Raw genomic sequence first — 26284 nt, 5'->3', positions numbered from 1 at the left:
GTGTGGTGGACCTTGGAGGGTTCTACATGGGCAAATGGCACAGTTGGATTTGCCTTTCAGAGATTGTCTCTGTGACAGTGAGGAGAAGACCGCTTGCTGCGTGGTGATACCAAATGCATATCTCCCCGCGGCAGAAAACCAGTGGGAGTAACCAGACTGTCTATTACTTTTGGTTGTTCTGTTGTCTCTGACTGGTGGTTTCTCTCCTCTCCCTGGCTACAGAGAGTGAGTGATGAGGAAATTATGAGGCAATCCTATGGGCTTGCTTCAGAGGCTGCTCCAAGCAGAAGGGGAAGTGAAGGCATTAGCTTCTCTCTGACCCTCAGGGCACCTGCAGCTGCTGTGGAGGAAGAAGGCAGTGGCCAGCCCTGAATCTGTGAGGGTGCGTCCAGGCCCCCTGACCACCACAAAGTACCTGAGGGCTGAGGTGGGACCATCTGGCATGAGTGAGAGGCATGATTTCAGAACATAGTGGTGGAAAGAGTGCTGGACTAAGAAATCTGAAAACTCTAGAGGAGTCTGTTCTCTGACCTTCGAGGCCCCTTCCTGCTCAATGTTCTATGTCTGTGTTGGTTCTTCTGGCTACAGAGCATGAGAGAAGGCACGGGGTTCTCCCACCTACAATCGGGAAGAATCAAGCTGGGGGTGGGGAGACATCAGCCAGGGCTCTCAGGGCTGGGAAGATGGCAATGAAAAGCGCTAGGCACCGGCTGCACCGACACTTCCAACATTCCGTTAAGAAGCAGCTTCCGCTGACCTGGCGTGGCTGTCTATAATCCCGTGGCAATCACTGAGATGGCGAGCTGCCCACACATTTCTCACTGATGGGAACAGTTCCTGGCAGAGCACTGCCTTTGCGATTTCAGTCATGATGGCTTTTCCTTTTTCAAAATGAACTCTATAGCGTAGAAGTCAAACCCCAGAAAATCTCATAGATTTTCATCTGTTGATGTCCATTTTATTTAATTTTGGGGTTCATTTAGGCTGGTGTGGTTTAGCAATCCAAAGGCAGTTACTATTGCTAATTCAAAAAAAGGGATACAAAATAGGTATGTGTCCAATTGTCATGCGTCTCTTAAAGGGAGCCGAATGCAAAATTCTGACAGTGCTCTTAGCAATGATGAGAAAGTCTCCTGGGAGACACGCAATAAACATTTCCTGGAGGAAACATATAGGTGCAACATCCGAGTGCCTCTGCCAGTGCCTCCCTGGCTGATCTATGCATAGCGGAGGGTACTCTGACCCAGCATCAGAGTCCTCATGACGAAACATCCCCCTCTGGACCCTCCCCCGTATACCAGACACCCTGATGTTACCCCTGCCCTTGCCTCACAGAATCCCTTGTTTCCTGCCATCGAGACTGGAAACTGAGATCAATGAACGCAGACAAGATAACAGCATTTGAACTTCTGACTTTATTTCCCCCTCAAACAGGTGCTAAAATACTGTGTCTGAAGCAAAAGGCACGGCTCCCTTTTCTCTTCTTCCACAGAGTAACAGGAAAATGTAAACGCTATTCCCATGGAACCTCTCGGGTCCACCTAATTTTTTGCCAGCCATTCAAAGAACATTCCCTTGTTTGTTTACACCCACATTTAACAGCATAAAGAGTAACACAAGCAAACAGTCTGAGGCGTTTATCTGACGTGTTCAGATGGTGATACAGGCTTGTATCGGCACCGTGTTCAATCTGACAAAGAGAAACATTGCTTCAGGAAGTGGGTCATGTGGGTGTACAAGTGCTTTGTGGACAGGCCGGAGATGCCGTGGTTCTGGTCAGAGTACCACTGAAACACAAAAGGAAGAAGCCCCTTATTCCTGCAGCCGCACGATGCCGTGGCCTTTTTAGGCTCTAGGACCTGGTTCACTTTTCTAATATGTAATAGTTGGAATTCTAGCTAAAAACACCCAGAAAATTACTGAAACTGGTTTGGCTCAGTGGTAGAGCATCGGCCTGCGAACTGAAAGGTCCCAGGTTCGATTCCGGTCAAGGGCATGTACATTGGTTGCAGGCACATCCCCGGTAGGGGGTGTGCAAGAGGCAGCTGGTCAATGTTTCTCTCTCATCGACGTTTCTAGCTCTCTATCCCTCTCTCCTCCTCTCTGTAAAAAAATCAATAAAATATATTTAAAAACAAAACAAACGAACAAAAACACCCAGAAATATTTCTGAAAAATCAGAAATATGATACTATAGATTTAAACTTTATTGTTGGAGAGATGTTGGTAAGATTATTGTTTTCACTAAATAAAAGCGGCTAGTGGCCATGATGTAATACTATGAACTTATAAATTGATTTACCTTGGGAGGTGACAATAAAACAACAACAATAACAATAAACAACTAGCCCAGCCCATGTGACTCAGTAGTTGAGCATCAACCTCTGAACCAAGAGGTCAGGGTTCAATTGCCAGTCAGGGCACATGCCCAGGTTGCGGGCTTAAGCCCCGAGTGGGACATGCAGCAGGCAGCCGATCAATGATTATCTCTCATTATTGACATTTTTATCTATCAATCTCTCTTTTTCTCTGAAATCAATAAAAATATATTTTAAAAAAAGACTGGGAAAATCTCACCTTTTGTCCATTATTAAAAAAACAGACACACAACAAATTTCCAAAAGGTGGGGGTTTCCTTTTCTGGATTCTGTTCAATATAAGCAAGTGAGGAAGAATTTAGGCTTCCTAAGAGGGGGAAGGATGGGCATGAGGGATTGCCTCTCTTGTGTTGGTTTTTACATAATTTTCCTCTGTTTTCATTTCCCATTCCTCATGCAACTTGGATTTTACGATGAGCTCATTCGGTCAGTCATTCCCTCAGTGAAAATGGGAGTCCCCTGGTGGGCCACACACATGCCAGGGGCTGAGGACACATGGAAGGGAAGATGCTCTGAGTGGAGCGGCATGACTTCAGGGAGCCTCGGGGTCTCTGATAGCTTCCTGCGTTTGCTTCTTACAGAATAAACAGAATCTTCTAGCTGCTTGGGGACTCCCTGGTTTTGCAGGGACTCTTAGCATATAGGATCACAAAACTATTGGACGTGTGAGCTAGATAATCTAACCTTGTGGATGTCTTTATTTTATACAGGACTCAACAGGGACCACCAGAGGGGCCAGGACCTCCCTAGCGTCCTTCAGGAAGTTAATGAAAGATCAAGATTCATTTGCTAATGTTATGCCTACTCTACCCTTCCGCCTGTTTGTCAGGTTTTGTAAAACAAAACAAAACAAAACAACAACAACAAAAAAAAACCACACACACAAAAAAACAATTAAGAATTAAAAATAAGATTCCTCCTTTTAGCTTAGGGGTCTAAGGCCGTGAACACGAGTAGGAAATTATGTACCATTGCCTGGAAATCCACTTGTGCATTAACCAGAGCTTTAGCAATCTGTGCTGAGTTTTGAAAGTGCACATTATCTGCAACAAAGAGAGAGAGTTAAAGTGCTGTTAAATACCAGAAAGCGCAGAGTGACAATGTACCGCCTGGAAATGAACACCGACAATTATCTAGTCATGCCGTTGACATTGTCAGCAGTGCGGAATAACACTCGTTTATGGAAATGCCCCTGACTCTTAGGTACTGACCCTGAGCACAGGCATAGGAGGATGCTTAATGTTTCTTAAACAAAGTGATGCTGGCTCAGTATTTTTATGTGTAAGAGTCTTGCTTAAACCTCACCATCTGCTGTTCCGTGGATGAGAAGATAGTCTACATTTCTGAAATATTCTGCTCTTGCCATCACAGTTGAATTCTGGAAAAGAGGAAAAATTAACATTTTAGTTGCTGCAAGTTCTAATAGAAAACCAGCTAAATCATTGTGCAATGGACTTAGCACCAATACTGAAATTATGTATTGCTTTGGTTGATAAATATTTAAGAGTCAGAGCAACACATTTTCTTCATCATTTGCATTACCTCCATCTGATTCTTGGTTTGAAAAACTGAAAGTTTATGTGTCATATGTTACATATGAGTGAGACCTTAGGCATAAATGATGCCTGCTCAAGCTGTGGAGGGGTTGGGGGCGGGAGGGAGAGTGGAAAAGGAGAGAATAAAATCCGAAAGGAGTAAATTCCTTTCTAGTGAGGTGTTTTGCAGCAAACAAAAGATCATCATATTTGTTTGGGGACCCAGCAAAAGTGAAAACGATGAGTGACAGCTTTAGAATTATTGTGCACATCTGAAGTAAATGAACGACCTAAATATAACAAAAGGTTCTTACTTTATAGTGCTCCAGATTATCATCCTTTGTTGGGAGACCCATGAATCGCTCCGTGTAGATAGATGCTATAAAATATATAAGAACATGTTGTTTGCATAGGGTATGTGTCATTTCATTGACTTGTGAGACCCCCCTGGTTTGATGACTGCCTCTCAGTTCTCCTGTGCGCAGCTGCTCAGGAAGGTTCTTACTGTCCTTCACTGCGATGCTCCACCCAAGGCTGTTGCTCTAAAATTTCCCTCCTATTGGGCTAGCGTGGGAACGGAGGAGGAGATTATGGAAACGGGAGCATCTATCATTAGAAAGGGCTGATTCTTAGCTTTTCCATTTCTACCCAAAGTGTGTCGGTTGAGGGAGTGTTGAGCTAGAAATGACCCCATGAGACAACCTGATATTATTTAAAAGAAATCACAAATGCAGCCTCTTGTATTACTCTCCTTCATGTCTTAAATAATCGTATCGTAAATAGACAACTGTCCTCCAATACACATACATATTATTATTTTTTTTCTGAATAAGGATTCCCTACATGTCACAACTGTCTCATTTCTACCCCAACACAGGGATGAGGGTCTGATGAGAACTAATTTTTGTAAAATTATTAGAGTTAATTCCAAACAGCCACCTGCATTGATATAAATTATAAAAAATAGACAGCAGGGGAGGTGTACTTTTTGAACAGATAGTTATTGCTCTGATCTCTGGAAGCTGCAGATTGTGGTATAGAGATGAATTACTTGGCCTTCATCTGACTTGATATAGGATGTGCTTAGAAGCCAGCTATGCTGCAACTGTGTGTCTGCAGAAACACAACTAGCTCTGATCTTAAAGGTTTGGTTCAGCTGAAGTAGCAATATTTATTGAGAGAAGGAGACATGTTGGATTTTGGAAAAGTTCTTCCCACTCTAAAATGTCTTTGATTGTTACAACACGATTATAATGAATCATATAAATAATCTTGTTTATATACTGCATTTCCCCGGTGATGCTGGGGTGAATTCTACTGCATAATTTGTTTTCCTAGCAACCTCAAATATAGAGTAATTATGTGTTAAATGCTTTGGCAGCAACATTTATGAAATGTTTCCATACCATAATATTCCCAGCTGGAGACTGGAGCTACCGCTATCCCACATTTGAAAAGACCAGTTCCGGATGCGAGGGCCAGTGATGAAACATAACCACCATAGGACTGTGGAGACATTGGTATGAGTAAGTTCCACATTTCCTTTCACAAGTTCTCCTCTATATTTTTACTGCAACTTTGCTCACAATAAGTGCTCATGGAAACTGGGGGACATGGATAGGGCAGGTTAAATGTCTACCTTACACCCTTGGCAGCAAGCCCCACCAGAAATGACTAATTTAATCCCTAGTAAGTGACAAAGATTTGGCGTGTTGGTCAGCACATGGTAGGAGCAGTTTAAAAGATGGATATAATTGTAATTTTTCTGCAAACATTTCTTTTTTCCCCCCTCTCTCTTCTATATTTTTCCAACCAGGGCCTTGCTACAGCAAAAACAGGATTTGACTGAAAAGAAATGCACCAAAAAAGATTATTCCTAAAATGTAAATGCAAGCTACTTCCCATAGTTTGCAAAAGTCCTGTGAGGCAGAACTGGTATCTGTGAATTTACCTATTTTCATAACAGAACAGCAAGGGAAGGACGTAAGTACCTTAAACCATTGTTTAAGACATGGCCAGGGTCTGTGTGGATTTCACATTACATATTCTGATTTAAGAATTTCTGGCAAGGCAGCTCAAAGAAGGGAAAGCCACTAGTGTTTTAAACATTTTTATACACCCACTCACAAATATAATAGAAAAACAAAGAAGTACACATGGAAATACAAATTTAAGAGTAAAGAGCAGGTTAGCTTTCATCACTTTTCTTCCCTAAGAATCTATAGGTAATTCAGAAAAGGTACTCTAATAACAGAAGGAGCTGTCTGTCCATGTTGCTGGAAATATGAACCTTTTTCTAAAAAAATGAAGAAAGAAGCAGAGCATCATAGTAAGGTCGCATTTCTCCCTGATCTGTAAGCACAGCCGGGAGGGGTACTACTCCTGGAAACATGGATTAAGCAGTGTTCTAGAACATGAAACATTCCCTACCTGCACCCCCACCCCCCAATCCCCACACACATGTGCATTTAGGAAGTGAATCTTGGTGCTATTCTTGCCCCAATGCTGGGACATCCCCACAAGACGTAAGAGGTCAATGTAAGCCTCCAACTAAGGATGTACCTTGTTCTTAAAATATTATTATCACAAATTTCTGGAAATAATTTTCCTCAGGTCAGGAGAGATCCTACCGCTTTTTGGTACAGAAAAGTCTGTCTTTAGAGAGTGAAAGAGTGAGAGTGAAAACTCTACAGAGCAAGACCGATGGCCAGATGGACAGACAGACAAATGTGACGATGGCAGCAGGTCAGTGCCAAAATGGGGGAATAAGCTAAGCAATCTTGCTGAATGCAATAGATCACATGTGTCAAACACAAGGCCCGCGGGCCAAATCCGTCCCACCAGGCCTTGCAATGTGGCCCGCACCGCGCTGTCATCACTGTACTCCGCTGCGTTTCCATCACAATGACAGTTTATGACTGTTCAGTAAACCATTCGGCCCGCAATTTAGGCTGGATTTTAGATTTTGGCCCCTTCTCTGATTGAGTTTGACACCCCGACAATAGATAAAGAAAGAACTCTCTACCTAGTTTACAGTTTTATGTTTCCAGCTGCTGGGAGCTTTACCGAGACCCTTGACTCTGAAAAGCAGAATAAAAGAGGCAGTTCTGGTTCTACCATGAGCTCTTTTTGTTCTACGTGGAGGAAAACTAAAACATGTTACAATAGGGGAAATATATTTTAAAAACAGAAGAAACACTTGGGCTGCAAAATCATTTTGGTAAGTGAAAATCACTATTAAGTTCAAGCTTTCACCTCTGATACCCAGATGTTTTGTTTTGATGAGTAGGTTAGCAACAAGTATTGCTGAAACAGATCTTTCCTTCCTTCTTAATTGCCAGTTCAAATGAGAGTAGAGTAAGCTGAAGTCCATTAGAAAAACCATTGTTGCTTAAGGTTTTATTGGGAAAGTGTGTTCACTGCAAATAATAATACTGGATCCTGCCTTTCCTCTTCTATGCTTCAGAACAGGAAATAGCATGGAGCAAGATTGGAAATTGAAAGCATTTGCATAGAGCAAAAGGTTTTTAAACATTGTTGTTCAAAATCTTAGAAATTCTTAATCTGTATCTTCTCAGGGATTAGATAATACCCGTCTTTCCCTGAAAATAAGACCTAGCACAACTTTGGGAGAAAAAATTAATATAAGACACTGTCTTATTTTCGGGGAAACAGGGTAGTGCTATATCTAAATAAAATGTCCATGTTTTCAGGATGAATACACGCTTTCTCTAAGAATGTGCAGAAACAAAACTACTCTTGTGGCAGCACAACAGAAGAAGGTATACTTTAAATTCTCAGGCAGTCTCTCTAAGCTTGTTCCTCTGTACAAGGAAGAGGGGAAAAACACCAGAGTTAACTTTTTTCTGCTCTCCCATGGGTGGGGCTCCAAGGCAGAGTGGGTGGCTGCCACAAGAAAAGAACCCACGGAGCAGATTGGCCATGAGAATTCTAGAAGTTTGTCCTTTGCACTTAGACGCCTTGCCATTTTGCTTAAATGAAGGATGTCTTTAGAACATTTTTAGAAGGGCACAGAATTTTTAGGGGTTTATGGAATATTCTTATGTGAACTATAATGCATATTGGAACATTTTATCTACGGGCAATAACAATGAGCTAATGTTTGTATGGCCAACGTATTGCAAAGGTCTTTGTGGTCCCACACAATGTCTCCCTTCTCCCACCTCCCACCTCCCACCTTCCCCTTGCTCACTGCCCATCTTCATGTTCTTTGAACTCTCCAAAACAGGACTTTTGCAAATGATGCCACTCTCTGCCTAGAATACTCTTACCCCAGAAATCAGCATGGCTTACTTCCTTTTCATTTTGAGTCTTAACTTAAAAAAAAAAAAAAAAAAAAAGGAGGGGGATTCACCTGTCCTTCTATAATAATCTAAAAACCAACCAACCCTGCACACCATGCTTCTTTCTTGTTTGTTTGTTTTTTTTTCCTCCAGAGCACTTAACATCATTTTAATATCCTAAATATTTTACTTATTTATCTTGCTTATTGTCTTTCTCTCTCAACCATTCCCAACTCCAGAAAGGTAGAGATTTTTATCTGTCTTGTTAACGAACCTATCCCCAGCACTGGGAATATGGCCTAAAACCCAGAAGGGATACATTTGTTTAATATATGACTTTCCTATTAAGTCATCTAACCCTCCCAGTGGGGAAGAAATTATTGTTGAATTTCCTGATGAGGAAGCTGAGGCTCAGAGTCAATGTAGAGCAGATACATATTCAGTAAGCAGCAGAGCTGGGATCAGCCCCAGGACTCCAGGCTCTACAACCTATGCCGCTTGCTCTGCAGCCCTACATTAGAGCAAACGCTTTGGGGAGCTTTAAGTTTAGAATCTGATATAGTCTCATTAGAGGTGCATTTGTCCTACTTTTACATCGTTGATCACACATAGCAATTCAAATTGCTTATAATTAGTCACTGGAAGAGAAAGGAACTAAGATTAAATCATGAACTAATGCTTATTCAACACCACCTGGCTAGGCCTATATTAACAAAGCAAATCCCATAAATGAGGTTGTTATTCTAATAATTTAGGCAAAACCCCCACTGTTCTTCAGTCATCAGAAAATAATTGCTCCAAGTTTTATTCGCATAAACCAGGATTTTGCAACCTCAGTGCTGTTGACATTTGGGGCAGATAGTTTTTTTTGTGTGTGTGTGGAATCTGTCCTGTGCATTGTGGGATAGTTCACAGCATCCCTGGTGTCTCTTCACTAGATGCCAGTAGTACTACCAGTTGTAACAACCAAAAATCTCTCTAGATAGTGACAGATGTCATCTGAGGGACAAAGCTGCCCAGTTAAAAACCTCTGTCACAACAGACACTTCCTAGGCACAATACTGAGGGCATAGTGGGCAATAAGCAGCTAAAAACAGGACTGGACTTTGGTTTGTGTGAGCTAGAAAAAATGAAAGGGTAAGATAAAAATTCCTCTTCTCCTCTTCATCTGGATAGTGGAAGGAAACAGGATTTGCAGCTTATTGACCAATTGACTTCAAAAAATGTTTGTGCGTGGCTAGCTATAGCACATTTCTCAGACCGCTAGCATGCCTAAAACTTCATGGCATCAGAAACTTCCTTTCCAAATATGGAGCACAATAATAACCACATAACCCTCATGGTCATTCTCAGTGTCTTCCTCTTTTCCCTCTCCAATTTCCCATACCATAGACGAGCACTCAGAGCTATGACCTCATCACACCCCCTACTTCGCTGCCTAAATTAAGGCCCTTGGTATTTGTTGCCAGTATCACTAGCTGCCTCACTTCTTAGCCCACTCTTTCCCTGCACTGCAGACCACCCTTTCCTTTGTAGCCAGAATCTTTCTGATACACCACTCCACTCTCTACTGAGTTCCAGAGCACTTCAAAAAGAAGTATCCCTGGAATCAAATACTTTTTGGTAATACTGTATTACACAAAATTTAACAGGATTCTTTTTTTTTTAAATATATTTTTATTGATTTCAGAGAGGATGGGGGGGAGAGAGATAGAAACATCAATGATGAGAGAGAATCATTGATTGGCTGTCTCCTGCACACTCCCTACTGGGATTGAGCCTGCAACCCAGGCATGTGCCTCTGACTGGAATTGAACTTAGTACCTTTCAGTCCACAGGCCGAGGCTCTATCCACTGAGCCAAACCGGTTTCCACTGGCACAGGATTTAGTATTGATAGAAGACATTTGAGGAATTTAGTATAAACAACATCATCAGTGTGTGACATGGCCAAGTATTATACTAAGCATTTGAAAAACAAAGCTAAAGAAAAGACAAAGACCATTCCCTTGATGAGCTTACATTCTTATGGGAGAAACCAAGAGACAGACAAAACATTGCAATTCCTATAAAAACAGTATAAAGGTCTAATGGAGCACAAAACATGTCATATGTGATTTAGGTCTCAAAGAACAAGTCAGAATTATCCATTGTGGGTTGAGGAATAGATAGAGAATGGAAAAAGAGAATGGACAGACGCAGGGAACAGGACTAACAAAATCACTGGAACGAGGAAAAACAGACATAAATCAAACTATTCAGCAGGTTCAGGGAAAAGTGAAGAGAGATGAGACTGGAAAATTAAGCTGCAACCAGTTTGTCAAGGACTTTACATGCAAGGAAATATGTTTGGGGACTAGAGTGAGGTCAATGTAATAGAGTGAGCTCTATAAAATATATAAGCAGAAAAGCAACTTGGTAAGAGTCGTGCTTTGTAACAATAACCTCATTAGAAATATTGAAGCTGGGGTGTCCAAAGCAGTCAGGCTTGTTAAGAATAGTGAAACTGGTATCACACAACCAATTGGAATAAACTGGTACCACACAACCTATGGACCACAGGCGAAAAGAATCAGCCTTACCTGATATCCCATTAGAAATGCAAAATCCAGGCTTCCACCTGGAGTACTGAGTCATAATCTTAGATAACAAGGTCCTGGAAACTGGGTTTAACAAGTTCTCCACGCATACATATGCAGCCCAAATTTGAGAAGCTCTAGCCTAAATTACATGAAGAACCACGGCAATGTCAGTGGGAAAGATAAAAGATTTCAATGTTTGAAGGTAGAATTGACAGAATTTACTAACCAAGAATGCTTGCAGTCAGGGAGCAGGGAAAGTTGAAAACGGCTCTGAACTTAAAGACTAGGTGTGTGATGAGGTCCTGCATAAAGATGAGGATTGTTTGAAAGTAGACAACACAAGTTTAGCTTGAGCAAGTTAAACATAAGGCCCCTCTAAGACATATTCAAGAGATGATCAGCAGGTATTTGAAAGGTGGAGCTCAGAAGAGATAAGTGGGTTAGTGGCAGGGGTCTGGCACTCATCATTATCCTTGAAACCACATGAGTTTCTCCAAGGAAATGAAGAACAATGAGAACCCAACACAGGCCCAGAGAAAACACCAACAATTAAAGAATGAGTGGATTGTAATGACCATAGAGACACAGGAAAATGAGAAGAGAAACGTGTCACAGAGCTATGGATAAAGCCCATTCTCCTTTATGTGGCCTAAAAGGACTTTGGGTATCTGGCTACTTATCTACTCAGATGCACCTATACCTTATTCATCATATACTTTATATTTCTAAAATTTTGGGCATTTCTAACAAACTCAAGGTCCCCCCCATAGGCCATGCTCTTTGTTACCTTAGGACCTGGGCAATGTTGTCTTCACTCCGCCGGAAATGCCCCTTAACTAACTTCCTTTCATCAAGCTCTAATGTTACCTCATTTCTGAATCTCTCCTGAGCTCTCACAGCCAGAATTAACAACTCTTCTCCCTGGTGTTCTCCACAAGTTTTATCTCTCTAAACACTTGGAAAATTTCCTGAGCAATTCTTTTCTTACTCTCTGTGTTCTCTACTAGAGATCCAGGGAGATAACTTACTCACCTTTTCATCCTCTAATGAACCTAATAGAGGATCTAGTTGAGATCCACTAACATTTCTGTACATGGAAGGAAGAATGAACGAGTCAACGATAAGATGGGTGGATTAATAAATATGAATTGATCTTAAACGTAAAGAACTAATAAATCAATGTTAAGGTCTTTTTCCTTCAGAACTCCTAGGTTTTCCTGCTGATTTTAGGGTCTACTCAAGTATTATATCCCTTAGCAGTTCATTCATTTCTTCTCCCACCTACTAATCACTGCCATATTGAAAAGTAAGCAATAAAGGGGGTTTAATACACAATTTCTTTCAGAAGCATTGCACAGATATGGTGAAAATCTCTTATTGAAGAACTTCAGACTGATATGGATGTATTTTGGGGTGATGAGTGGGTTCCTAAAATCATCCCACATAGATGGTTCTCTACCAAATTAATGCTTAGACTGTTCCAGAAATGAAATTAAATGTTCTACTTTATGTTTATTTCAAAGCCTACAATAAAAGCATAGTAAAACTCTAAGAAAAATGTTAATGATTATATGTGAGTATTCAGCTTGGAATTTGAATCTTTCAAAGCTTTACTTTAGAAAACTTCATGAAAATGGATGGTAGGAAGGGTCTTATCTGAAATATTTCACTATAAAGTATTTTATTTATTTACACCCTTTGAATCCCATTCTGTTTAGATACTTAACATTTGATGGTTTTAAGGAGCACCAAATGGCCTGAAGTAACAACTTTCCACAAATTCACAACAGCTCTTCATCTGGTCACTGAGCTGAGATTTGCGCTGAATTCTGCAGATTCCCTTCAATATTGGGTTTCATTCCCTCCATCGTGTGCAGGCCGCTCTCACAGAAAACAGCCAAGAAAAACAACGCAAGCACAAATGGCTGCAAATTGACTTGCAAATGTACAAATTTAGACCAAAAAGTGAAACAGGAAATCTTTCTTGAAGAGTAATTATCATAATTTATAGTGGGCAAATTAAATCCTTTCCAATATTTCTCTAAACTTTTTAGTGGCTTCATTTCCCATAACTGATAACTTTTGCTACTTCCTTTAAAAGACCTGCACAGTTCCTTAGAAATGGGAAATTATTGTCAGGACCTATAACTAGCACAAATTAACATTAAGTGTGGTAAAAAATTTTGATTACCCCACTGCTCCCAAATCAAATAAGATATGACCTGGATAAAAAAGATACTAGGGCCAAAACCGGTTTGGCTCAATAGATAGAACGTCGGTCCCCAGACTGAAAAGTCCCAGGTTCAGTTCTGCTCAAGGGCATGTTCATTGGCTGCAGGCACATCCCCAGTAGGGGGTGTGCAGGAGGCAGTTGGTCAATGTTTCTAGCTTTCTATCCCTCTCCCTTCCTCTCTGTAAAAAATCAATAAAATAAAAAAAAAGATACTAGGGAATTTATATTCTGAATGTTTCTATAATTTCAAACTTTAGCTTAGGTTTTCATAAAAATAAAATCATGAAATATAAAATAAAAGGTATATATTAACCTGAATATGACAAAGGGAATTCAACCTCAGATAAATATGATTCAGTCCATTAAAACATAATCTAATACCAAAAACAAAACAAAACAAAACCTAAATAGAAATGTGTTAATCATGAGTTAATTTGCTATACCGGGAAGAAATGAAATGATGGGGGGTGGGCGGGGGGTGGAGAGCAACAAACAATTATAGCCATCACTTTGAAGCCCAGATTATTAAAATCGACTGTTTTCATTGACAGATTAAATTATGTTGCAACATTAACATTTCATGAGAAATCTTATAAGCTAACAACTTAGAAAATGATGATTGGTGAACTGAATAACAAGCATAAAACATATAAAACAACTCACCCAGCCCCATATGGCTATTCTTTTTTCATCAATGAAACCCATTTCTATGAATTTTCTAAAGTAAAAGAAACAAATTTTTAGAATTTTAAGTGTGTACACATGACATTTACTTCATTACACAAGCATATTTAATTCAAAAACTTAATAGAAGCGCTACATTTTCTTTGTTTAAACATATGCATAATCAGGCTGCATTTACAAATAATTAAAAGAATATTATCATGTTTTCTGCAAAAGATAAAAGGGTCCTCTAGACTCCAAGGTACATCTATTGAGTAATGCTTTCCAGGGCTGGAAGGCCTCATCTCCTAATTGTGTGGGTGAGTTGTGTACTACTGAGAGAGGTCAGGAGACAGGCTCACAGTGACACAAGGGGTAGCAGCACAATGACTAGGACCATATTTCCAAATCCCTAGCTTTTGAAAATAATATTTTTGTTGTTGCTTTTTAAGGTTTTATTTATTTTATCATGCCCTTGTTTGCTTAGATGCTAATGATAATCACCATCTCATTGCTGGTCATATCCATCTATGGGAAAATAGTCATCCCTCTCCCATTTCGTACTTCAGTACCCTCAATTTATCATGGTATGAACAATGATGCGTATCTTTTAGCACATGGACATGATTCAGTTGAGCTCAGTCACAGAAGAGCCTCCATTTGAAAACTGTTTTGAAAATAAAATCTCTTCTTAGGAACAAGGGGCATGCTGAAGGGCAACCTTTAAAAGTCATGGGAAGCCCTCAGAAATGGAACTTTGCGCGCGCTCACACACAGACAATATTTTTTAAGCTAATTTATCCCGTGCCCCTTGAGGGCTGGTGTTCCAGAGCAATTGTGATTTATTTCGGGAATGGTGTGATAAAAACTCAGGAAACTTTCAGGGAAACAGAAGAAGAGGGAGATCAAGACAAACTGGACGAGCCATTGCAGAGGGTAGGATGCAGCCATAACGGGAAGAAGTTATGTTAGTGCTCTTTCTGGCTCTTGTCCAAGGGCAGGATGGAATGATTTTCATTAGTTGAAACAATGAGCTTCCCTACAGTGACTATGTTGCTTGTTGCATTGATTCGACGTGTACATCTCCAGTGTGCACAGGAGTTGGGTAAATGCCCGGGACGATCAGATGGGAAGAAACCCCATCAGTCAGTCACAGCTTACCCAACACCGACATTGAGAGACACAGGAGTGTATAGGGAAGCAATGCAGTGGCAAATGGAAAGTTGCTACCTGTGTGGATGCTGATCATGGTAAAGCAGCGAAAATGTGCAGCAGCCAACTGTGGCATTAAGGCAATTCTTCCCTCCAACTTCAAAAACCCAATGAAAGAAGAAAAGGCTCACTTCCTTTGTTAAAAAAGTAAGCATGACCCTACTGAGCCATAAAACCAATCGTGATTTTTATGATCTCCCAGAAGCTAGCAATCATATAACCTTGCATCTGGGGTAAAAGCAAATGACAGGTGATACATGCGAACAGGAAATTTTTAACAGCTCCCTTTCTAGGTTTATTCTGAAACCATGACGTTTATAGGAAATGATAGTGCAATAGTGAACATGGAAATGAAACATTAACACTTAACGTGGCAGGACTAGGTTAAAGGTTACCAAGATAATATGAGCAGTTTGGGATCAACAAGGCTCTATAAAACCTACCTCCAATTTCTAAAGAGCTTTCAGAAGGGTTATCAGAAATACTGTTGATAATGTGGTTAAATCAACAAAATGTTAGGAACAAATGAAAAAGCATGTTTCTCTAATTTGGGATGCTGGACTGAACTTTACAACTTTTCTCTCATGAAAAATGGCCCTAGACCAAAGGTCAATTTGGTGTTCTAGTGATCGATTATTATTCTATTTTTAAAATGCTCTTACTGATACCAAGTATAATAGTATGAGATATTTTTTTATCGCATAATTCTTCCTTATTATTGATCTCAAGTTATATGAAAATTTCCAAACTGTGGGAATGAAAAATATACCCTAAGTGAGCAGAGTTGACTCTATATCTACCAGAATTTTTGGCTCTCACCTATGTAACATTTGCAGAGAAGCCTGAAGAACACAGGTTCCAGTTTTACTTATTCTTTGACCTCACAAGCAACTCCTTTGAAAGATTTCCTTTGTGTAGTCAAAAGTTGTGAGGTAGTGCATTTTGTTTTTAAACTTATTTTTCCTGTTTTTTCTTTGAGTCTCTTTTTTTGACCCTGACTAGAATTTACTATTGTTTCCAAGCATATGCATATGATTTTTACTTTAGTATGTAAAATATTTAGCCAGATTGAATTTTATAAGAGATTCACAGGGTCAAATTTCATTCTTTTGTGGGGAGGTAATGTGAGGGCTACCACAGAGGGATTGTAATCCCAATTCCTTAGGTCAGACATTCAGTGTCAGATTCCCAAAACACTTCTTGGGTAAACCTGTGGTTGAGTTATTTCCAGGATTATCATTATAAATCTATCCCTTTCAGCTTTTGTTTTCTCAAAGCATTGGATTTCAAGGCTTCCCTGTCACTTATGCAGAATAATAGTGTCAAGCAAAGTCAAGGCCAGCCCCAACTGGCATCTTCACTGTTGCATAGGTCCTTGGTGTGGACCACATAGCTATCTCTTCTTCACTGAGTGTTTACTGAAAGTTTTATTGAACAGCAATGCTGTCCCATTAGGGTAGGTGGTTTAACCACTTTACAAAGATTGTAAGTACATTGAAAATAGATTGTAAACGGCATAATTTTATACAGAGTGCATTTCAATGGCATGCATTAATATTCGATCTTGTTGAATGGCTGAGTCAATGAGTGAACATATGCCTGATCTATAGCAGGAGACCTTCTTTGGGTTCACTGGAGATAAGGTGGCCAATTACTGCCACTGGTCCACCTGCAATTCTAAATGCCAAAGACATTTACTTATGTTATTGTGAAAATCAGTAGACTTTCTGGCTCCTTGTGCTATATGTTGAACATCAGAAATAACAATATTTTTTAAGGTTTATACATGGGCTGCGCATTTAAATTTCCATTCCATTCAAGAGACACCTAGAAGCGATCTGTATTGCTTCTTGAGGTAGTCTTATATTTGAATGCTGCATTTTTGGTGGCAAATAAACGCACAAAAATATAACGTCAAATTTTGTTGTAATTGGTAGGTTGTGGTGATAAAATGATGATCATGGGACTGTTTTTTAACCAATGCCAATACAAGCAGCTCTATGAATTTTGGAAAGTAGCTAACTGATTATAAGTGAGGCACAATTTACATCTCTATCTTTTGATGTAGTCCCAGGATTATCTGTCCTTGGTGCTTGTTGTATGGTTTAAATACAAATAGATTTGAGCTGCAGTGTGAAAAGAATTAGGTCTATAATGTGACAATTGTGTTAATATTCCCAGTAAGGTACACCATAGTCTTTATATGAGAAACTTGTCTCCCTGAGGAGTTTTTCTTTGAACTATCTCTTCTATTTCTCTCCATCAGGCTGAAGACTCTGCCAAGATTAATAGCAGAAAGATTTAAAAAATCTGGATTCGTAAGAAAGATGGAACTTCCTACAACGTCGTCATGAATGATGCCCTACAGATTGTGAAGTGTTATTTGATAATCTACTTACTGATTTGTAAGATTTTACTCAGAGTCTGTTTTTAATCAAAATTTTTTGTGTGTATTACTGTTCACAGAATGGAAGAAAAATTGGAAAACATATGGGTTATGATTACTTTTCTATTTTAAAAAATAATTACTTTTGAGTCTAAACTTTTCTGCTTTGATTACAGACAAAATACAGAAAAGTGTTGTCTGGGCCTGGCTCCTAGATGTAAAATACAATCTGTGTTGTATATGCTAAATGAAATCAATGACTATTAATAACATTAAGATGATCAAAGAAATGTACTAATGAATTTTTTCAATTGCTATTTGGTGTGACACAGTGTGACTAAGAGTGCCATCAGCCTTTGTTCACGTTTACATTTATAATCTACTATTGTCTACCTTTATCTACTCACATCAATAATAACAGAAACCAAATAACAATAGAGAAATATCCAGAAAAATTCTGAACAGTGTTTTCAAATAAGCAACAATATTGATGACTATAATTTGTGTTGTTTTTTTTGGTTTGTTTTTTAAGGAAAAGATGATAGATCCATAAATTGTGGTTGAGAATGTAGTTGAGAAGGACTCAGGTAATAACCTGTGTTTCCTCTAAATGTTTTCATAATATAATTTCTATAATTTAAATGAACTTTTTGTCAAATGAAAATAAGGAAGCACTATTATGCTAACACAACCGTGCTTCACAGCTGGTTTATTACAAATAAATGTTAAACATCTATAGGTATAGGGAGCTGATGAAATCTTGACCAATTCCTAAATTTGTGAGTTAGAATCCACAGTACTTGGCAAATTCAGCTGTTTGGGTTCACACAGACCATCCCTAGAGCTATATACATTTTTCTGCTATTGTAAGCCATGTTAATAAATGAGAGGATGTTAGAATAACAAACATCGAAAGAGAGTATTTGTCACTATCACTATAAATCAGCTTTCTACACATTTGTCAGCTCTTTTCCATGAATAATATTTTTTTTTTTATCTTGGACCAAAATATCCTTTTAAGATTAAAGATAGCTTTAGATGAGTTAAAAAAAATGGACATTATAAAAATAGACAAAAAAAAGAATTAAGTCATTAAGGGTGAGAAACCTAATAGCAATTGCATGACTTTGGTCGCACATTAATTTCTGTCTGAATGACAGGTGCTCACCTGACAGCTGTGATCTGGTCCTCAACTTCATAAACACCCAGCTTTCGATACACTGCATGCAGGTGTTTGTCACCTTGGAAAGCTGTTCCTCTACCATCCACCAAGGCAATGACTATTCCTTCCTTACTTGCAAGATAAGATATCCAACTAATAGCAAACACAGACCTTACACTCTGACTGCAGGGACCACCATACCTAAAGAAAAGAAAAAATAGAATCTCTGATTCATTTGTAAAACAACTTCCCATCATGGCCAAGAATTGCCTTTAGTATTTCCCAGTACATTTGTATGATAAAATTTCAATAACAGTGGCATTAGAGCTGGCTCAAAACCAAGAGAGGACCAGGATTTTCCCAGAGGTTTGCTATAAGGAAGTTGTTTTGGGACACAGCCTCTCCTATTCCCCAAAACGGATACATCTAAGGTTGGCATTTCAAGGAATATGTGTGGGTTTTTCGTCATTTCTGCCACCTGCCACTTGCTAAAAGCAGACATAAGATATACTAAAAAAAATGCATGGTGTTTTAAGCAAATTGTGTGTAGGTCAGCACTGATTTTGGGTGTTATTCCACTAAATGTATTCCATTCCCTTATTTCATTTCTAACTCAATTACATAAGATGCTAAGATGATTTACAATATTATTTTTTGGCTGCAATTTATCTCAAAGGTATTCTGACACATTCGGCAATTTGCCATATGAAAGAAATTCAGCACAGCAAATGCAAGCAAGTCCATCTAAAATCTCAAAACTTTCTCAATCTATTTAAATAGCCATATTTTATTTACTCTTATTAGAGGAGGGATATATAAAAACAGCATCAATAGGAAATCTTACTAAAGAGAGTGGTTCATTCTATCCCATAAATGTGTATTTAATCCAACATATTTTCAGTAAATAATTTTTACACCAAAGAAAATATTACATACACTTGAATTAGCAAGGGATACTTCTTTGATCTGTCAAATTGAGGAGGAAAAATCATCTTGTACCATAAAGCTTAGGGGGGGAAAAAAAGAGAAAAATCTTTATTACAGTGTACTCACAGTGTTATTTATTTCCTTTAATAACATAAAATCAATTTGTTACTAGTAAACTGTTAGGAATCCAGAATATCTTTTAAATAAATTTTTACATTTTGTTCTAATTTATGAATTACCAGAAATCTTGAATTATTGGTTTATTAGAAACACACATTCTATAATTAAAATTAGATAAGCTCTTTAAAAAAAAAAATCAGCCTTGAAATAGGACTATAGAAAAGTATAAGATTAACTCTATTTACATGCATATTAAAGATATTTTGTGAAATTGTAACTGTTGTTACAGCAAGATTATTTTAATTAAGATCCAGTAATAATGTCAGATTTGGACTATAATATTTACGGTATCATTTTTTAAAAGCAAGATACGTGCTCAACTTCATATCTGGAAATGAGAAGTTTTTAAAAGATCTTACTAATGTCATCCACTTCAAGTTTCTTTATTTCCTCTTTAGGCAGCTGGATGTTTTTCAAAGCATTTTCCAATTCCTTGTTTTCTTCCAGGATTTTAATTTCTTAAAAAAAAGAAAATGTCCATTTTAATTAACAGCATTCCATTTGAAAACTCCTTTCTAAAAATGCCTTTGTGTCTAATGTGGCCGAAATGGAAACAATGTAAGGACTGCCTCAGGAGTTTCACATCGGCAAGCACGTTTTGATTCCAGCCTTTAAAACAGGTATGAGCTTAGGAAGGATGGCACCATTATCTCCTAAACGGAGTCTCACAGGATCAAAACACATTTTGAGCAGACTCACAGAAGCAAGAATGTTTATTAAGCCATATTTCCCATCTCTAATATTTCTTTTTTAACATAACTATGACCTGAGTTGGTCACATTTATTTTATCACTCACTAAAAACAGGAGAAATAAAATCTATATTTCTGAAACCCCAAATTTAAAAGAATTATTTAAGTGGTTATGAAAGCTATTTTAAAATGTTAGCGTGTTGCTTCAAATACATTCTGGTTTTTTTTATATGTAATTTTTCCTTAACCCTTTCCTGCTGTATACTTGATTGATATAGGGTATTCCTTTTTTTGTACTGAATTAGTGTTTATTCTACTTCTTTTTCTCATAGTAGTTATATGTATTAATAAAACATCAATATATACACACTATGATCTCTTTCTGCCTTTCACCTTAAAAATTCCCTAAAAAAACAGCTGTTTATATTTAAGCTTAGTTATATTTCACACTTTAATCTTTAATGATTTTTTTTTCAGCAATACAGGGCTTTTTGTAAGCTTTATTTTGAGCTGGAATCTATACCAGGCATCTTCTAGAGAAAAGTTAAACTTTCATATAATATGTAGAGTTTGTAGCCTTATTTTTTTTAAAAAGCAGGTCTGAATAATTTCTGAAATATAGAGGTTTCTATGTAAGACATCCTGTGAACTTCTTGTTTTTGTGCCTTTTAGAAAAGTAGTCCTTGAAGATGAGGAACTGGAGGAGGGAGTACTTGATGCTACCCTAAGTTTGCCAAACCACTTCCCTTGTAACTCTCAGTTTTCATATATTCATGGCATTTTGCTCCAACATGTTATATTTAACCTTAGAACAATTATAGATGTTTTTGGCGTGACTTGTATAAGACACATAATAAGTTTTATTTTAGCTTTGGATAATCCATCAGGAAAGAGATACTTATATCATCTTAAAAGTTAAAACCAGTCCTGACCAGTGTGATCAGGGTTAGAGCATCGTCCCATGTTCCCAAGGACTGTGTTTGATTCCTGGTCAAGGGCAGGTACCTCGGTTGCAGGTTCAATATCCAGCCCCCATCGGGGCAGGTGCAGGAGACAACCAATCAATGTGTCTCCCTCACATCGATGTTTTTCTCTCTCTCTTTCTTCCTTCCACTCCCTAAAAATTAATGGAAAAAAAATATCATCGGGTGAATATTAGCAAAAAAATAAATGTATAAAAAGAGATAAAACTAGCCTTTTCTGGGTGGCTCAGTTAATTGGGGCATGGTCCCATAGTCCCATACACCAAAAGGTTTCAGGTTCATTCCTGGTCAGGGCACATGCTGAGGTTGTGGGTTTGATCCTCAGTGAGGGGCATCAGGAAGCAACCAATCGATGGTTCTCTCTCACATTGATGTTTCTCCTTTCTCTCTCTCCCTTCCTTTCTCTCTAGAAAAATCATTGAAAAAAACATATCCTTGGTAAGGATTAAAAAGAAGAAGTCAACATTAAATTATATATATGAATAAATAAATGGAATACACAATTCTGAGTACAATGAAGCCTGCTCTTCATTCTCCTTGTGTGTGTTTTATATGTTGAACTATCATGAATACAGGAAATCCTGTGTGAAGCAAAAAGAGTGTGATTGCTTGTTTTATTTATTTTCTAGAGGCCTGGTGCATGACATTCATGCACTGGGGTTAGGGTGGGGTCCCTCAGCCCGGCCTGCACACCCTCAGAGTCTCGGACCCCTTGGGGGATGTCCACCTGCCGGCTTAAGCCTGCTCTCGCCAGCAGGCAGACCTCCCCAGAGGGGTCCCTAGCACTGCTGTAGAGGCGGGAGCTGCTGCACTCGCCAGCCATGAGCCAAGCTTCTGGCTGAGTGGTGCTCCCCATGTGGGAGCACACTGATTATCAGGTGGCAGTTCTTGAATTGAGCAACTGCCCCCTGGTGGTCAATTCACATCATAGTGACTGGTTGTTCCACCATTCAGTTGATTACCTTATTAGCCTTTTATTATATAAGATCAATTTATTTATTTATTTATATTTATGTTTATTTATTTATTTACTATTATTATAATTTTTCCAACACATACTAGAAATCAGAGACAATAAATAAGTGTTTCCAGATTAGTTTGACTTTGATTTCATCTTTATTCTGTCCCTAGTTATTTAACTTTTCTGATTCTTGACTTATTGAAATGCCAAATTTAATTTAAAAGTTTACTAATATTTTTATGGTCTAAGGTTGCATTTTTACTAAGAAGAGGGTAATTTTTTTCACCCTGTGGAGCAAAATGGAATTTTATAGGGCTGTGAGGAATGGTAGCATGGCGATTGGTCTTCTCTATGTAGCTTTGCATCAAAAGCCTGTATTCTGACAAAGGAGTGCCATAGTCCAGAGTGCACCTTTTACCTTGTTCCACTCATTGTATAGCCTGTGCAATGCCCAGCATTCAGTAACTAGTACCTGACATGCAGTATGTCTTCTCTGCATACTTGTAGACTTTTTGTTATAATAAAATTAAGTGGTAAGAATGATGGATCATGTATGAGATTTTTGGTTAAATCATATTCACTAGCATTTATTGCCTATTAATTAAATTATGTGAAGAATCTGTTGAAAGCTGATAAATGAGGTCATTCCATCAGTTGGGTAATTTTAATGAGCACCTGCTGTGCCTGAAGCAAATAGTCCTCAACGGGGCCCTCAATGTCAAGTGCCAACTCTTCTGAGTTTCTGCAGCATCTGGTTCAAGCACTATCTGTTGTTTTCAAATGACCTTACCCATTTCACGGGGAAAATGAAGCTGTTGTACTATTTTCTGCTATGTCTTCAAGCTTTCATACAACTGCATCCATAATTCTTCACTCTCTCTCTTCACAATGCCAGAGATCAATCCCCCCACCTGTCTCTGGACTCCATCTTTTCCCAACCTCTCAGAGACCTCCCTCCTTAAGTCTTCTACCCCTTTTGTTCTCCTAATTAAATTTACTTAAGTCTGGCTTCCACTTCCATTGTTTCACTGAAACCTGTCTGATAAACGAATGCTAATCTCCCTCTTGCTAAATTCAAGGATTTAAAGCAGGCCTCACTCTCTGTAGCACTTGACAGGGATCCTCTTTTGCCCCACCCTTTGTGGCAACATACTCTCAAGGTTGTCCTCCTCCTTCTTTTCCCTCTTGGTCTTCTTTACAGATTCATGTTTCTCTTTCCATTTCTGGTGTTGGTGCTTTATACAGCTTCAGCCTAAGCTTACTCTCCACTATCACTGCCCTCCCTCATTTTCCCCACTCTGCTGTTTATCTGCTTTCATGATCATGGTAACCATGTGACTAATGTCAATAAACAACATCAATATCATTCCATTGACCAAGCAACATCAATTCCCTTTACTTGTATGAGCCACTAATCTGATATAGCTATCATTAAGAAACATTTCCCAACCCAAAACCCAGGTGAGCTGCCCTACTTACGTGCTTCCCATGCTCTTAATACTGTACCCCACTGCATCCTAACTGTCCATTCACACAATTGCATTCTCCATTGATCTATATTCTCATTGAGGACAGAGACCATAGCTGAGCCAATACCAGTTCATTTTAAGAATCTATAATTCACCACAGTGTGAGAAGTGCTTAATAAAGATCTGTGGAATGAAGATTTGTGGCACCAAATGCAGTGGGAAATGAATGAAAAAACTACAAATAAATAGAAGACACACCATCTGCTATAAAATGCAATTCCAAAATTTGTTGGGGAATTTATTAAAAACACAGATTACCTAACCTAATCTAGGATCTATTGAATTGCATCTTCTGGGAAGAGCCTCAGAGTATTTATAATAAACATCTCTGGAGAATTTTATCATTAGACACATTTGCAGAACTGTGCTCTAAAAAAAATTGCATTCTACTTTGCAAGTTGGAAATCATATAAACATAATATGTATTATGTATATTTCTAAGTATTAGGTAAAATCATGAAGCTTTGTGAGCCTTACAGTAATTGGTGTCTGGGAAAAGGGAAGCTGAACTTTATTTTGCAGTCATTAAAAAATGGGAATTACACATGTATAGTGATTTCCATTAAAATAAAAAGTTACAGACTTGAAAGTGGAACTGCTTTATGTTCTGAAGACTGTGATGTGCCAAACTAAGAAATACAATGTTATTCTTAAATGTATTTCATTATTAGACCCAAAATAAAACAATGAAAACAAAAATAACCTTCAACATGAAACTAAATTCAAAGTCCCATTATTACAATGCCTGTTCTGCCCAGAACTGTGCAGTTGACTCTGACTTCCTCCTTCCCTTATTTTCACCTATCCTTGAGCCTTCAAGCTGACTGCCAATCTCATCCCAAAGCAGTCTCCTGGCTTGTCACAGTAACTGTGACTGCAGGCATGAGTGCTAAAGTCCCTCCTTGTCCCAAGTCACCATCAGCTTCAACCCTATCATGCTGTTTAATAGTACATCGAAGGTATGTGGAACTTCAGGAACAGGTTCGGGGCAATTATACACTTGGATAACTCTGCTGAGAACAAAAAGGGTTATCTGTGATTTGTAAGCTATTTTGAAGCGATATTACAAATATAGGATGGACGAGGACTATCTTGGTAGCAGTTGAATATGGAGAGAGCCTACAAATTTGGGGCTTTCATATGTGACAACAGTGTGACTTAGCTGTTAAAACAAAAAAGCTAGCATGATAGTCACCCCCTGCTTTGAACTGGAGTTATAGCTGGAATTTGTCTCCAGTTTGAAATCTTACAAAACAAAACAAAACAAACAAACAAAAACCCCAAAAACAAACAAACAAAACAAAACAAAAAAGGAATATTGTAAGTTATACCAAATATTCTAAGTTTTCTTCAAATTTTAAGCTTCTGTGCTTTTTATAAAGTTGATTGAGGAAGATAGAATTAATCCCTCTGATATAACTCATCTGTGTTATGTCAAGTTCTTACTGCAAATAATTATTAAATGTTATATGATCTGGTTTGACTCAAAGAATATCCAACTCTGTGTAATAATCAGCTGGGTCATAACAGGATGCCATCACACTCCCCTTGTTGGTGTGGAAACTCTCTGGCTTCCTTCGGGGTGGTGTCAGGCTGTCTATGGACGGGACAACAGCATGCAGGAGAGCGTACCTTGATCAGTGTGGCCATCATGGAGGGTGGAGATGGGGAGGCCTGGGCCTGTGCACCAAAGGAGAACAAACACATAACTTCGTTTGCCGTGAGAACTGCCAATAGTATTTGTGATTAATGTCAAGTACATGTTTTAATTCTGCACCTATTTTTTCTCTCATAGAGAAGGAAACACCACCTTTTAAGTTACATTTAAACAACGCATGAGATCAGAGCCCACTCCAAGAACAGATGTGAGGGAGGAGTTGCCAGTGCACTTTTCCAAGAGAGATACTGAATAGTTCGGATCTATTTACAGATGGACCCAGAAGTAGCGGTGGTATGTGGCCTTCTGGGAAGATGTTATGCTGTTTGGGCCAGTTTTAGCTGTGTCTTTATGAAGTGACCTTCACCAGTACCCAGATTATATTTTCAATCTGGCTTTTTGGTTCAGTTCATTGTGGTGCATAGAATCCAGCATCTTTTTTTTTTTTTTATAGTATTGATGCACAAAGAAATAAATTAATATAGAATAAGCTGTCTGTTCCAATAAGCTGTGGAAGGTCACATTCCTTAAGAAACAGATCCAGAAGGAGTTTTGTGGGGCAGAAGTTTGCCTGGGGGGAGGTCTCAGAATACACACCTGTGGGAGAGGAGGGGAAAGTTGGGCTACAAGGGAGGGGGGGCTTTAGTGCAGTCACAATGGAGACCCGAGTCAACTGCCTGAGAGCTCAGGAGCTGATGGCATGAAGAGTTGCCTCAAATAGGGTCAATGGGGCTGGAGTGTACACTGCATGGTGGAGCAGTCATTGGATACAGCCTGGGTTGAGAGCAATCCCCAGGAGGTGGAGAGGGGTCTGGGCTGTGAGGTGTCAGCCATCAGAACTCTCAGCAGCTGGAGAAAGGAGGGATTTGGTCCTGAAGTTGGGAGGTCTGGGTGGCACGTCA

The 26284-nt window shown here is 38.8% G+C and overlaps 1 protein-coding gene across 1 annotated transcript in view; it reads right to left on the bottom strand.

Annotated features, from left to right (window-relative positions):
* Window positions 1-1396: 1396 nt before the first annotated feature.
* LOC118709659 (fibroblast activation protein alpha) overlaps window positions 1397-26284 on the bottom strand; it is a 64126-nt gene continuing 39238 nt past the window's right edge. Inside the window, exons 17-26 of the mRNA XM_036421916.2 lie at window positions 25358-25405; window positions 19921-20019; window positions 19391-19460; window positions 18461-18655; window positions 13695-13749; window positions 5320-5419; window positions 4228-4292; window positions 3684-3756; window positions 3348-3421; window positions 1397-1787 (exon numbers count right to left, since the gene is read on the bottom strand). Coding sequence (XP_036277809.1) covers window positions 1686-1787; window positions 3348-3421; window positions 3684-3756; window positions 4228-4292; window positions 5320-5419; window positions 13695-13749; window positions 18461-18655; window positions 19391-19460; window positions 19921-20019; window positions 25358-25405 — 881 coding nt within the window. The 3' untranslated portion in view covers window positions 1397-1685. The remainder of the gene's footprint in view (window positions 1788-3347; window positions 3422-3683; window positions 3757-4227; window positions 4293-5319; window positions 5420-13694; window positions 13750-18460; window positions 18656-19390; window positions 19461-19920; window positions 20020-25357; window positions 25406-26284) is intronic.

The sequence above is a fragment of the Pipistrellus kuhlii genome, unplaced genomic scaffold (genome assembly GCF_014108245.1).
Source record: "Pipistrellus kuhlii isolate mPipKuh1 unplaced genomic scaffold, mPipKuh1.p scaffold_m20_p_7, whole genome shotgun sequence".
NCBI lineage: Eukaryota > Metazoa > Chordata > Mammalia > Chiroptera > Vespertilionidae > Pipistrellus > Pipistrellus kuhlii.
The sequence above is the reverse complement of the archived record's forward strand: the minus strand, read 5'-3'. Positions and strand labels throughout refer to the sequence as shown.